Genomic DNA, 15,439 nt, shown 5'->3' with positions numbered 1-15,439 from the left:
TCTATTATAATTACGCAAATTTTAAACGCGAATTATTTCTGCTTACTTGTAAGTTCTTCCGCCGTTGTAATTTCTGCATTGATTACATATCCTAGATTAAGAGTCATGTAAGAAAAGATAGCATAAAACAACTCAATAGTCATAATTCGAATGTTATTTTTTTACATTTCTAATTTTCTATTGCTGCTCTGTAAAAGTGATGTTTGTATCTAGTTTTTTTTTAACTTAGCTGCTATGGATGTTGGTATACTTGTTTAATCATAAAACCGCAACTTAAAATTTAAATCAACTCTTAATTAAATTAAAGGTTTTACCTACGTCAAACTCAAGTTACAAGCTACAAGGAATCTAAAGGGGTAAGATAAATTGATGTACATCCCGAATAATAATACACAAAATTATCCCTTCTGTAGATTTTAATTAGTAGTTGGAACGTTTTGACGCACTCAACTTAAGGAACCAACTAATCAAAATTCAATAAATCCCCAAAGTAGTTGAGTTAACGAAAAGTAAAACATTATCTTTAAATTTTGGGGACTAGTGTAATAAACAGCTCAATGACCCCACCTTTCCCTCCCTGTATAGCTATTCTTATATTTCTGGTGCCAGGCATTCATTTCAACGGTCAGGCAATCAATACCTGGATTTTATGATTGGATTAACAACAAAAATTGGCATATTTGTGTATGTAAATATGAACGTTAGCAGCATTACAAAATTTATTAAATGATTTTTTAGGGTAAAAGGTTAAATACGATTTTTATGGTAAAAAGTAATATAAATTATTTATATTATTGTAAAATTTATAAAAATTATTTTTTGCAGGTATGAAACAGATGACTTTGCAAATGATGTTGTACAGCTTTACAAGGTAAAATTTGGATTATTTATCTTTAATTTAAACCCCCACACTTAAAATCGAAAAGCCCCTTTTTATACCTCTTGAACTTAAAGTAACAGGTGTTAGTCTGTATGCATTTTCTTTTTACGGCTAGTGATAAATCTAAATCTTTGAGTATTGTCTTTATTTTGCAAAATACCAAAAAAATACTTAAAATTGAACAAAAAATTGTATAATACTATCGCATCGTATTATAAACAGCTTTACGCGGAAATAAACTGTTCAAATATTATGATTACATTTTTAATTTCGTAGAAAACTGGATATAATACGATACGATGCTTTTTTCAGTACAGCTTAGAACCGGTTCTAATCTAGTGGATATTAATCGGTTTCGAAGCCATACTGGAAATATAATAAATCTGAAATCGAAAAATTTTACAATTGGTTTCTATAATTTTAGGACATGGAGCCTTTATACCTAGAACTTCACGCCTACATCAGAAGGAAGGTAAGATCATGAAAATGTGGTTTTCGCAACTGCTATTTAAGATAGAAGTTTAAAAATTGTGTATGAAGTTTCTTTATACTAACGAGCATTCATTATTTAATTTGCTTGATCCGTCTGTCCGTCAGTCGAATCATAAAATAAGAATATCAAAACACATAAAAACTTTTGTGAAAGGTTTCGTTATTTATATATATATATTATATATATTGCCACTGAACGCCTGCTTTTTAAATCACTTTGTCCAATGTACGCTCCCCTCCTGTAAGTCATTATCCTTGTAAATGTTTTAGTTGTTTGAGACTTATGGAGAGGACAAGATTGACTTGCTGGGCCCCCTGCCTGCCCATCTCTTAGGGTAATAATGTTTTCAGTATGGCCTCGAAACCGGTTAATATCCACTGGATTGGAGCTGGTTTTCAGCTTTACTGAAAAATTATGCATAGCATTGTATTAGAGGCAATTTTTCACGAATATTAAAATAAACTGGTTTTATTCTTAAAATTTTACATTTTAATATGTTCTCAAAGTTCTCAAAAACTAAAAACCGAGATCGTAACAGTCAAACAACAAAATCTTTCTACTTTATATAATAGGATGATAGATCGATATTAGGCGGGCAAAATATGATATAGTTGAGGAATGATACATCATTTCATTTTCCACTTCGGGGAATTATTGCTGGAGAAAATCTGTACAATAATGACGTTTTTCCTTGTCAGGGAGAAAGGGGAGGTAGACAAATTTAAAATTATTTCTGGTCAAAATCTCTACAACAATGACGTTTATCCTTGGCAGGAAGAAAGGGAAGGTAAACAAATTAAAAGTTATATCTGGTCAAAATATCTACTAAAATAATAGGGGATGTAAACAGATTAAAAATCATAGGGGCATAAAATCTCTACAATAATGACGTTTTTCCTTGGCAGGGAGAAAGGGAAGGTAGACAAATTAAAAATTATTTCTGGATAAAATCTCTACAATAATAACGCTTTTCCTTGGCAGAGAGAAAAGGGGAGGTAGACAAATTAAAAATTATTTCTGGATAAAATATCTACAACAATGACGTTTATCCTTGCCAAGGAGAAAAGGGGAGGTAGACAAATTAAAAATTATTTCTGGATAAAATATCTACAACAATGACGTTTATCCTTGCCAAGGAGAAAAGGGGAGATAATCAAATTTAAATTATCGATGGATAAAATCTCTACAACAATGACGTTTATCCTTGCCAAGGAGAAAAGGGGAGATAATCAAATTTAAATTATCGATGGATAAAATCTCTACAACAATGACGTTTATCCTTGCCAAGGAGAAAAGGGGAGATAATCAAATTTAAATTATCGATGGATAAAATCTCTACAACAATGACGTTTATCCTTGCCAAGGAGAAAGGGAAGGTAGACAAATTAAAAGTTATATCTGGTCAAAATCTCTACTATACTAATGGGGAATGTAAACAGATTAAAAATCATAGGAGCATAAAATCTCTACAATAATGACTTTTTTCCTTCGCAGGGAGAAAGAGGGAAGTAGACAAATTTAAAATTATTTCTGGATAAAATCTCTACAATAATGACGTTTTTTCTTGTCAGGAAAGAGGGGAGGTAGTTAAATTGAAAAATGTTGGTGGAATCATTTAAGGAAGAAAATTATTTGCAATTTTTCTATTTTGCACCAAACAAATATGCCATTTTTCAATTTCTAAAGTCCTAAGTCACAAAATTAATAGAAAAAAAATCATAAAACGTTCAACGCTTTTTTAACACCATGAAGCATAAAATTTATATTTGTAAATAGTTTCTTTATTTACCTTGCTGTGTTACTATTGATTAAATATTTTTACAAAAGTAAAAGGATGTCTGTCTTCTGTTAACCGAAGGATATCTCTAACCGTTGAACTAGTACGATTCTCCTTTACAGTTTAGCTTTTCATATGTCCTGGGAGATTTATTACTATTTCGGGGGAGGGTTCCACCACTCTCCCAAGATAAATCACTTTAAGAAAAAAATGCCCCCCCCCCCCTAAAAAAAAAATTATTTTTTCTTTTTTACACTAAAATTAGCTCACCCATCATTCATAAATACATCCCTTTTTTCTGCTACTGAGTAATATTTTTACATAGAAATCTAAAACAAAAATAGAACATACAATCTAAAAATGAAATAGACCATGTTATTTATGGTCAGGTTATTATGAATATTTATAAAAAATAATAATGCAAAGATTATCTTTAGTTGAGGTATTTCTGTACGTCCTTGTCAGACTTTTGGTTAACCATCTAATTGTATGCCACTTTGAGGATTTAATTCAGGGCTCGACAGCCGCACGTTAGGCGCAGGGAAATCAACACTTTTCAATTAAATAAATAAATTTGAAGTCTAAACTCGACGCAAACAGGGCAATCCCTCTTTTCAAAGCATCTAAACGGGTTTAAATTTGATTTCATTGGTTCGTAAGTCACCGTTTGATTTTACAACTGTGGAAAAAAATAGCGGTACTTTCCTATAAATTGCCTAGTAAACACAGCAATCTCTACCCCCCTCCCCAATTAAAATTATAAATTGAAAATTAAAGGTGAGTGAGTTATTTTATGCCTAATCTCTATAGGGGGCCCTTTACCTGTGGGGCCATAGACGTCTAAGGGGGGGGGAGTAAAGTGGGGATTACCCCCCCCCCCCCATCGAATTTGGGGGTGCCGTAAGCACCCCTAAAATTTTCATTTTACCCCCCCATTTGAAATTTACCCCTACCATGAGGGTGCCGTAGGCACCCGCAATCATTTAGGAGGGGCTGCCCTTTACTCAATATTACCTAACCTAACCTAGTCTAAAGTAAAACAATAACACTGAAAAAATTTTAATTATGGATAAAAGTTAGGTTATCTTTTATTAACCTGTCTAGTAAATCCCCTAAAACAAGTAAATAATCTTTGACGAATGTTATCATCTTTGTTATGTTTATTTGTGGGTGTGTTGTGGTACTTTAAATAGATTATTCGTCATATTGTCTCAGGCTTAACAATAACCCGTACTTTCATTTATTGAATTTATCATGTTAAGGACAATGGAGTTGGAGATAGATAATTATTTTTAGCTAAATTCTGTTAAATTATACTTACTGGAGATTATTTCCCTTATTACTGATACCAATAACTTAAACTATTAAAGCCTAACATGAACGATTCTATCTAATATTAATATTTAATAATGACGAAAGGAAATGATATTTAAAATTTTTTTTGTGATTTCAAGTGCTTTAATTTTGTCAAAGTGATTCAAATTGAAATAATAAAATACTCCTTTGTAGAATATTCAAAAACCATCCTTTATCCTTCCTTACTAATAGACATAATTGTAATTTAAAACAACTAATATTGAGAGATATCTTATAAATATTTAAATATTCTTTTTTTTTGTTTTAGAGATATGTGGGGACGTTTCTGGGGAAACCTGTACACCATGGCTGTTCCCTTCCCTGATAAACCACAAATAGGTAAGCTTCGCTGATATTTATTATATTCATCCTTGTTTTTTTTTCTTATAAATTAAAACAAAATATAGTTTTAAGTATAGATTTATTAAACAAATCTAGATAAAAATAAAAATATTAAATCAAAACAAAATATTCATAAAAATAAAAATATTAAATCAAAACAAAATATTCATAAAAATAAAACTAATTTACTTTTGGTTAATCTTAACATCAATAGCTTTAGGAGTCTTCTTATTAGCAGTTATAACCAGAACTCCATCTGAGGAGAGATTAGAGACAACATCCTCTGGCCTTGTATCTCTGGGAAGTGTATACTTCCTGACAAACTGTCTTGCCACCATCTTACTCCCATCCTCGGCCTTCTCCTCGTGTTTACCCTCAATTGTCACAGCACCATTAGCAACACTGACGCTCAATTCATCCGGTCTGTAATTTGAAGTATCGAGGCTGACCTCCATCTTACTGTCATCCTCCTTCATTCTGATGACTTCACTGTCCTTGGTGTCCTTGAAGAGGTTCATATCCTTTAGATCCTTGAAGATATTGTCAAGGCCGGGAAGCATCCATTTGCGGGGGAAAATGCGGGAAAATGGAAAAGAGTCATCTTCGTCGTTCATCCATTTGTCAAGAGCACTTTCATTCTTGCTAACTTCAGAAGAGTTAGTTTTCTTAAGATCACTTTCAGATGACATTTTTCTCTCTGAGCTGCTGGACATTTTTCTCTCGGAAGATGAACTCATTGATGACCTAACAACTTTGCTTTCAGATGACTTTAATGAAGACTTTCTTTCCCTTGAATCAATTGACTTAGCAACAGATTCATTTCTATCCTTTAAAGATCTGTTGGAAGATCCAATCCTATTGCTGGACATGCAGGCCATATTCTTGAAATCTTCGTCAAATCTCTTCCACCTTTCCTCGGATTCTTGAAACATCTTTTCGCGGATTTTATCAAAGTCCTCCCAGGTAGACTTGAAGAAGGGATCCTCAAAGAAGAAATCTCTGATGGTCATAGGAACTGTGATTCTGCTTTCAGTCATTTTTGGTTTATTTGTTGCTTTGAGTATATAGTTAATTGTTGTTTATATGGCTGTAGTTGTTTTGTTTCTGATACTTGTTTTCAGATTTGTCCGATGTTTTATAGGAGATGCGCGCGGTAAAAAAGCTTTCTTTAACATTCTATAGAAATCTAGACAAAATTACGCCATCGGTCCTTGAGAAACTACCACAGAATATATTACATTAAATTTAAATTCCAGTCAATGTTTGTTAATATTCATAATTTATTCAGTTTATATCAAAAAGAAGGCTTAAATACATAGATAAAAATCAGTACTAGGTAACAAAAATATAAACATCTTTTAATATATACTCGTAGAATTTAGAAAATTTGTTTTGTATTTTAATTAATTAAATACTTGTAAAACAATGCAATTTGATTTTCTATATAAATCTTTATTTAAACAGAATAAAATTTTTTGAAAGAGGTTACTTAAGACATAAATTCGTTTATTAAAATTGATGAAACGTTAGTGAGTTAGTTAGGGATCTTTCTCATTCACACACACACACACACACACACCTGTTGCGTAGGCGTAGTATTATAGAAAGGGGCAGGCAGTCAATTCTTATTTTATTTGTAAGAAAGAGAGAGAAGGTCGATGAGTAAGAGAAAGAGAAAGAACTAGAAAAACATAGAAAGAGAGAGAGAGAGAGAGAGAAAGAGAGAGAGAGAGAGAGAGAGCGCTATTCATAGAGAGAATGAGAGAGAGAGAGAGCTAGAAAAATTTATAGTATAAGAAAGAGAGAGAGCTAATGATTGAGTGAATGAGAGAGAGAGAGAGAGAGAGAGAGAGAGAGAGAGAGAGAGAGAGAAAGAGAGAGAAAGAGAGAGAGAGAAAGGAGGGGGAAGTCTGAGATAGAGAGTGATAATAAAAAAAATAGAGAAAGAAAAATGGGAAGGAACTAGAAAAAGTATGCGTCATACATGCATTATGCATATGAGTGCGCTTCACTTCTTTATATGAATCAATTTTAGGCCTTTTACTTCATTAAAATCAGCAAATTTTCATATTAGCCAAAAAAAGTTTAATGATATAGGAATAATATTATAGTTTATCTAAAGTTGTGCTAAAAGTCATTCTTAAATTAGATATACTTTTCTAATAAATATAATTGGTTAAAATTTTGGGGTTGTTTTGCTGGTTTGATTTAACACTAGTTCAAATAAAGATACTTCTAGACGCTACAAAACTGTTTTATGTTCTGAATTCATTAAAATTCTACAAAACGATTTTCGTAAATGATGTCATTTTTCATTTTTAGAAATATCCTGATTATTCATTAGATCCCATATATAAAAGAAGTTGGATGCTTGTCTGTTTCTTACTTATGATCGCAAAACAGTTGGACATGAGTCAGTAATTTCAGAGAATCTTCATAGTTTTCCCTGTTAATTTTGTAGTTTTATATTCAAGAAAAAGGGTCAACACCTTTGCTTAGTAAAATTAATCCTTGTGTAAAAGCAACAGGATGTTTGTATGTGTATGTGTGCCTGTACCGAAAGATCTCAAAAACTGATGGCAATATTATTATTGAAGCTTCGTATAGGTCTAGCTAGGTTTTATCTATTCAAGCTTGGAGATAATCGATACCAGGATCATGTTACTGAGAACTAAACCTGACCCCTATATTTTTAAAAGCGAAGCTTTTCTGTAATTAGGGTTGGTCCGTTCGTACGTCCGTCCGTAATAGATAGCTTTTTTCGTTAATTCAAGCATTTTAGAATTGTCCTATCGATTTCAAACTTTGCATGGTGATTCCTTTAGCAGTAGGTACGATTTAATCTCTATAATCATTGCCAAAATGTCCCTACGTCCATTTTAAACATGTTGATTTTTTTTCTTTTTTAACAACAAATTTTTATGTGATCTAATCATCCGATTGATCTGATTTTTGGTATATTGATTCCTGGGACAACAAAGTATAATGTTATTAGCGAAGCAACTCTATAATCAAGTCCTAAAAATGTAAGATTGTATTTAAACATTATCCTGTATCAATCAGTATTCCATCAAATTTGTTCGACTCTTATATATTTTTATTCTGATTATTCAGTTCTGACACTATATAAGTGTTAATGTCCGTTTGTCCTATCGTTTCAGTGCTTGGCTTTTATGGATGTTGTCATCCTTGTTTGTTTAGTTCCCAATGAAGAGATGAAGAAGCAGAACTACACCGTACAGAAAATGTTCGAAACTGGCAATAATTTCTATACAAGTAAGTTGAAACATTTTATTCATTTAAACATTATTTTTATAAACAATTTGGCACTATTCATCTTTACCAAGTAAGGAGGCCTTTCCTTAGAGAAAGGGGACATTGGATTGTTTATCAAGAAAGTCCCCAAAATTTTGTAATGAACATTTCTTATTCGTTGGCTTAAAGAAATTGGGGACTTACATTAAATTCTAATTGGTTGGTTCTTAAAGTTGAGTGTCCAAACGATTTGACCACTAATTGTTATCTCAAAAACGGATAATTTTACGTATCATCATTGGGGATGTACAATGTACATTGTACATCTATTTATCGGCCAAGATACAACGTCATTGTTTTTGTGTTAATATACCTGTCAATCACTCATGTTCCTTTATTTTTACTATAATATCATGTAAAACAGGGGGGGGGGGGTAAAGTGGTGATAACTCCCCCCCCCCCCTATAAAATTCCCCATACCTTGGGGATGCCGTAGACACCCACAAGCATCTAGGTAGGGGTATTTCCCCCCCCCCCCAAAAAAAAAAAAAAAATAATCGATAACAAAAACAAATTTTGGCGCTTTTCGCGCGCAGTTTTACCACTAAATAATTAATAGTATTTCATAATTTCGCACATCATTTTACCCCCCCCCCCCCATTATGAAATTTTAAAGTTTACCCCCCCTTCAAAAAAAAATAAAAAAGCATGAACGCCACTGGTGGGGACATTGGACTGGAAATTATATTACTCACAAAGTTTTTTAAACACGTCCTATTTGTCCAGTCATTTCCACTAATACTTTTAACCTACAGAAGTTATTATTATGTTTATTATAATTAGGGGTGTAAATCAATTTATCGTCCACTGTCTTTCCCCTCAAGATTTGTGCAAAAAGTACTTAGCATACATTTTTTGGATGAATATTTGATAATGTTTTTATACAAGAAAATATACATAAATGTTGTTTTGTAACCATTGATGGGAAAAAAATGACAACATTTTTAAAAGCAAATATCTTCTAATAATATGTATTTTTTTTTTAGTTTTTAGTGGAAAGAAAACAATTTGTTTTTTGAGGGTCGGTTAGCTTTTTCGAAAGCTATTGGTTATGACGTTTCAGACAACCTATTCAACAAATGTATCTAACTTCTTTTGACAGGATGTACAGGGTGTCTCAAAAAAACTATGCTATATTTACACCTACATAGGTCTGGGCATTTACTCTGTACCTGACACCTTCTGGAACATGTCTATGTTGGAGATATAATTATATTTACTCCTAGGTCTGGGCATGTACTCTGTACCTGACACCTTCTGGAACATGTCTATGTTGGAGATATAATTATATTTACTCCTAGGTCTGGGCATGTACTCTGTACCTGACACCTTCTGGAACATGTCTATGTTGGAGATATAAATATATTTACTCCTAGGTCTGGGCATGTACTCTGTACCTGACACCTTCTGGAACATGTCCATGTTGGAGAAGCCTGATGATGGAAGGTAGGCAAATGGGAACAAGGCTGCTTATGACGTCATACAATACAAATGACCAATGATAGGCCAATACACATTTTAATTGAACAATGATAGGCCAGTATACATTTTATTTGACCACTGATAGTCCAGTACACATTTATATTGACCAAAGTTTAAATGTTTACTGGCCTATCATTGGTCATTTGTATTGTACAACTTTCATTTTTATAGCCACTATAAGATGCTTCCCAATAGAAATATGCATGGTTTGGCTTGAATATATTACTTTAGAATTTTCTTGAGGCTTCGCCTTAATACCCAATATCTAAATTTATTTTTATAGGTATTCCCTAAACATCTCTATTTGTGCTACCAAGTTTTCAAATATGGTAATGAATTCACATGATAGGTGTCTAATTAACTTTGTAACATAGGGAGGTAATCTGTCATGCTACTGCCTGGGATTTCTATGATGGAGAAGATTTTAGAATCAGAATGTGCACAAGGAAATTTCAAATTCAAAACATGTTTGAAATTTATAAATGTGTTGTTGAGTGTTTATAGTTTGGTAGTATTGCATGTGAAACCAAATTATAACATTTAATATAAACATTACAGTTTTAAAATTAGTAAATTTTAAACAGTATCCTACATAAAAATGCTAATATCTTGAATTAGTTTTAATAAAACCACTTGGTTTTTTCTATAAATTCTCTATAAAAAAAGGGAAAATCCATAAGTAAATTAATTTCAAAACACTTTATAAACCCTTTAAAAATAGAAAAAAGGACATAATTTTATTTATTGAAATTCTTAAAATAGAGAAAATGCTTTTGAAGACTTACAAACAATTCACCATGAACTGGGACACGTTCAATACTATCAAAACTATAAGAAACAACCACAGGTAGGCGTTGATGCATGACAATGTTCAATAGCATGCTGAACAACAATCTTAGATATAATCATGAATACTATAAACAACATAATTTGGTATAGGTTCTATTCTAATGTATTGCATGAATCTTTGAAATTAAACAAAATTTATTACATTTTATAGTTTGGTGATGGTGGCAAAATTGACAATTTTTGTTGTTGCTTTACCTGATTTTTAAGCACTCTAGGGTGGGGGGTTTGCAGACACAATGATCCATCCAAATAAACATGAATTTTTATTAGAAAAAGATTTTTTGTTAATATTTATTTATTCTTTAACTTCATTTTTACCAGAATGTGGTTGGATTTTGTTCTTACTCTTTTTAGTAGCGAAGCTACTCTATAATTTAAAAATGTCCGTCTTAGTTGGGAGAAACGTGATTTTCTCGGCTCCTATTAAAGATAAAAGGCTGAAATTTTTTGACAACATTTCCATTATTAAGGAGCACAATTAACTATTAAACATCAAAGGCGGTCGGACCGCTTTTTAGCAGGTTTTAGGCTATTTTTGTATTTTTCACATTTTTCTCCATATCTTTAATGTTTCCAAAATGTTATCAGTTATAAATATTAAAATTAAATTTCCTGTCGCTTAAAGAAAACAACTATGACGGTCAGACTGCCTTTAAGCAGGTTTTAGGCTATTTTTGTATTTTTCACATTTTTCTCCATACCTTTGGTGTTTATGGTCCGATTTCCAAAATTTTTTCAGTTATGGATATCAAAATTAAATTTCCTTTCGTTCAAAGAAAACAACCATGACGGTCTGACTGCCTTTTTGCAGGTTTTTGGTTATTTTATAATTATTCTCTTATTTTTTCATATATCTAATGTATATAGTCCGATTTTCCAAAATTTTTAAGTTAAGGATATTAAAATCAAATTTCCTGTCGTTTGAAGAAAACAACCATGGCGGTCAGACTGCCTTTTAGCAGGTTTTTGGCTATTTTTAATATATTTCCCCATATCTTTGGCGTTTTTGGACCAATTTAAATAACTTTTTTGGGATATCAGTATCAAAATAATTTTTCCCATTGTTATGAGCATCTTTTAAGTGATTTACTTTTACCATCATCATTAAACAAAATTTGTGTTTATTTTCTCCAATAAATCTATTCTTGATTTTGATAAATACACTTTAAATCTTCTTGTATGTATTCCCATCCATGATTTTTTGTGCTTTGCTACTTATTATTCTTTATGTATTGCCAATTATCCTACTTTTCAACTTTTACACTAGCAGACATTTGTATATGGCTGTAAATGAAATGGTCTCTATGCTAGTTTGTAGTAGGGAGGTGAAATTGAGCTATTTATTACACTAGTCCTCAAGGTTTTAAAATAACATTTTGTTATTCATTGACTAAATAACTTTAGGGTCTTCTATTGAATAATAATTGGTTGTATCATTAAGTGTCCAAGCGTTCCAACCAATATTCTACAAAAAGAAGAAATTTTTATCATCATTAGGCCATTGTCATATCTCTTTAGATCCCTATAACTTACTACTCTAACTGTTATTTGAAATTATTTCCTTAGTCCAATCACTATATACCTGGATAAGATATTCTAAACTAAGTGTCTTAATAAGATTTCATTCATAAATACCAAAAATTCTTAGCATACCAACAAGAAATAAAAACAAAAAATAATAAAACAAATAAAAAACTTTTTGAATATTGAAATTTTCCTCACAGAGCAAATTCTTTTGAAGACTTGCAAACTATTCACCATGAGTTGGGGCATATTCAATATCAACAAAATTATAAGCATCAGCCCCAGGTATTTGTACATTTTATTATCCAACTTTTAATATTTTTTTTCCTTATATATTACTGGATATCTGAAGCAAGGGCATCTGTATCCTCACATGCAACTAATACTATCAATTAACATTGATTTGTAACATATTCAATATCAGCTAAATCATAAACATCAGCCCCAGGTATTTGTACATATTATTCTGCAGTATTCTCCAACTTTTATCATTTATTATTGGACGGTAATATATCATTATTATTTACCTTATATATTACTGGATAGCTGAACCAGTGAACAGGGGCATCTGTGATTCTGTATCCTCACCTGCAAGATAGTGCATCTAATACAAGTAATTACATTGATTTGTAATATATTCAATATCAGCAAAATTATAAACATTAGTCCCAGTATGTGTACATTTTATTACTAAATATTATTTTCTTTATAAGTATTGTCATAACCAAAATCAAATAATTATAAATATTAACCCAGGTGTTGGTTGCTGCAACTTTCATTATTTGGTAAGGTTGGAGATTGCAATTAATACTATATTTATTAACTAAATAATAGGTATCAATACAATTGATACTAAAATTATTATTTAGAATGGTACTAAGGTATACTGTATGGTGGATTGGAGCATATTCAATATCAGCTAAAATATAAAGTTTTTAACTTGGAGTATGTTCTAACTTTATTAGTTTTTTGGAATGGTGCAAGGGATGATTATAATTTGTTTTAGGCATGCTGCTACTTTTATAGTCAGAGATAGTTAGACTTTATTTTTGTTTTTTAAAACTTGCAATTTTTTAATAACACAAGCCTAGCAGATTAGTATTGGTAATTATTCAATAGCATTTTACAACTTTTAAAACAAAAATTATTAGGTGTACAGGGATGGCGCAAATGATGGTTTCCATGAGGCTATTGGAGAGTTGATGTCTCTAGTGTCCTCCACTCCGTCCTATCTCTCCAAGATTGGTCTTCTACCTGGATATGAACCTGATGAGGAACAGGTATAACTTTATAAGGATGGAATCAGATTATACTTTTCATAGATTTTTTCTTTTATTTTAATACCCCAGAAATGATATAATTTTATTTTTATATTTAAAAGAATACCGCAGGCACATTGAAGTTTTATTTAATCATAGTGATACTTTCTTTTATGGCAACAAAATGTACTATTTGTAAGATTTTAGTGTTCTTAAATTCAACTTTATGGAACATGAATTGAATTCCTAAGGAATAGTCTCACTGATTTTACAATTGAATTTTTTCCTATGCTGTCCTGAACTGAAATAAGAATTGTTGGAGAATATTGTTTACTACATTAAATTTACACTTCGATTTCTACATAGGATCTGAACTTCCTTGTTAGTCAATCTTTGGTTACTGTGTCCACTCTACCTTTCCACCTTGTCTATGATCTCTGGAGATGGAATATTTTCAGGTAGAATCTATTATGACAAAAATCTGTATTTAGTAAATAAGATTTCTGCACATTTACCAAATTTAATTTATTTTTTTTTCAGTGGAAAGGTTAATGAATCTGAGTGGAATAACGAATTCTGGAGACTGAAGCTGGAATTGGTGAGACAATAAACATAATTATGTACTTAAAAGTAGAGTAGCTTTTTTTAATGAAAGGCATACCTAGTCATTTTGTAGTTTTTTACACCTATGTGGAGAAAGGTATAATTAGATATTTGAAAATTCTTTTCTGGTGCTAACTTTATATAAAAGGTTTATTTTAAGCTCATATTGTAAGTGCAAAAATGCCTATATTCTAACAAAATTGGACAATTGGCCAAATCCTGTATTTTTTTGAGGATTTACTTATATCTATGTAAGACTAATGAAATCCAAACTAATATGCTAGCCTAGTGAATTACCTAGAGACAAACCGATGCCCAGTACTTTCACAGTAGCTCTGCTAATAAGATCAAAATTCTTTAGAACTCATTTGACTAAATTAATTTGCTTTCTATGAAGGAATTCATAGGATATTTTCCCTACTATTTACAACTTTCAACATGTAAGGTGTGTCTGAAATTCTGCTATGGATATATGATTATATCATTCAATTCTACATTTCACTGTAAATTGAAGTAAATTCTCCCAAATTGAATTTTTGACCTAAAATTTTATTAGCTTTCATTTCTCCAAACAGATAATACTGAAGCACATCTAGAAGATGTAACTAGCTTGTTTGTTTTCCCATATTTCAATGTAAACTCTATATCCCCTAAAAAAATAATTGGGACTTTTTGGTATATAGAGAGATAAATTTTATAGGATTAGAACGGTAATCTTTGGATATCTAATCTTAATTTAAATTCCATTAATTTCCAATGTTTAGGTTGGAGTCGCCCCAGCAGTGGACAGAAGTGACGTTGAAAACCTGGATGGAACAGCCCTATTCCACATCAACCAGGACTATGATATGATCAGATACTTTGTCAGAACTATTCTGCAGTTTCAGTTCCTGGAGTCACTCTGCGAGGAATCTGGACACACTGGTCCTCTTTACAGGTATAGTTCCTGGAGTCACTCTGCGAGGAATCTGGATTTACTGGTCCTTTTTACAGGTATAGTTCCTGGAGTCACTCTGCGAGGAATCTGGACACACTGGTCCTCTTTACAGGTATAGTTTCTGGAGTAACTCTAAGAGGAATCTGGACACACTGGTACTCTTTACAGGTATAGTTTCTGGACTCCCTCAGCTAGAAATCTGGTCACACTGGTAATCTTTATAAGTTTCTGGAAACAAGAACAATTAAAGAATAAAGAAAGGCTAAAGTGAAATAAATTTTTGAGAATTTCAGATTGATTTATGTTAAGGGGGAATTATACCCTAACCTTCATAACATAGAAAATATATATTACAACTTTTATTCAGGTGTGACTTTTCTGGTTCTGAAGCCGCTGGAAGCAAGCTAGCAAAGATGTTGGAACTTGGTTCAAGTTTGCCATGGGAGGAAGTTCTTAAGGTAGTTAAACATTTTTTTTAAAAATAATGTTCTAAACGTTTTAAGAGGGTAATAAATGCCTTGCAATAGCTATTTTAATCAAACAATCTAAATCTGTAAAGTTAAACTATTTTTATTTGTTAAATTTAATTTTGGCAATGTTACCACAGTCTTGTAAGATTAAA

General features: G+C 31.6%; 2 protein-coding genes across 3 annotated transcripts in view; one reads left to right on the top strand and one right to left on the bottom strand.

The window, feature by feature from the left end:
- LOC145314309 (angiotensin-converting enzyme-like) overlaps positions 1–15,439 on the top strand; it is a 41,205-nt gene that overhangs the window by 21,811 nt on the left and 3,955 nt on the right. The window contains exons 9-21 of one of the 2 annotated variants that reach the window (XM_080154177.1): positions 826–871; positions 1,305–1,352; positions 1,643–1,707; positions 4,775–4,845; positions 8,050–8,124; positions 9,540–9,609; positions 10,020–10,091; positions 12,219–12,303; positions 13,170–13,298; positions 13,644–13,735; positions 13,818–13,875; positions 14,645–14,817; positions 15,185–15,275. In XM_080154177.1, coding sequence (XP_080010303.1) covers positions 826–871; positions 1,305–1,352; positions 1,643–1,707; positions 4,775–4,845; positions 8,050–8,124; positions 9,540–9,609; positions 10,020–10,091; positions 12,219–12,303; positions 13,170–13,298; positions 13,644–13,735; positions 13,818–13,875; positions 14,645–14,817; positions 15,185–15,275 — 1,075 coding nt within the window. Of the gene's footprint in view, positions 1–825; positions 872–1,304; positions 1,353–1,642; positions 1,708–4,774; positions 4,846–8,049; positions 8,125–9,539; positions 9,610–10,019; positions 10,092–10,407; positions 10,493–12,218; positions 12,304–13,169; positions 13,299–13,643; positions 13,736–13,817; positions 13,876–14,644; positions 14,818–15,184; positions 15,276–15,439 lie in introns of both variants that reach the window. The other variant, XM_080154179.1, reaches the window with a different exon arrangement.
- On the bottom strand, positions 4,911–6,026 carry LOC145314311 (uncharacterized). The gene has a single exon (XM_080154180.1). It carries the CDS (start codon positions 5,883–5,885, stop codon positions 5,034–5,036), a length of 852 nt encoding a protein of 283 aa, XP_080010306.1. The 5' UTR covers positions 5,886–6,026; the 3' UTR covers positions 4,911–5,033.

The sequence above is a fragment of the Acartia tonsa genome, chromosome 3 (genome assembly GCF_053477335.1).
Source record: "Acartia tonsa isolate MP-2025a chromosome 3, ASM5347733v1, whole genome shotgun sequence".
NCBI lineage: Eukaryota > Metazoa > Arthropoda > Copepoda > Calanoida > Acartiidae > Acartia > Acartia tonsa.
This window is presented reverse-complemented; position numbering and strand designations above follow the sequence as displayed.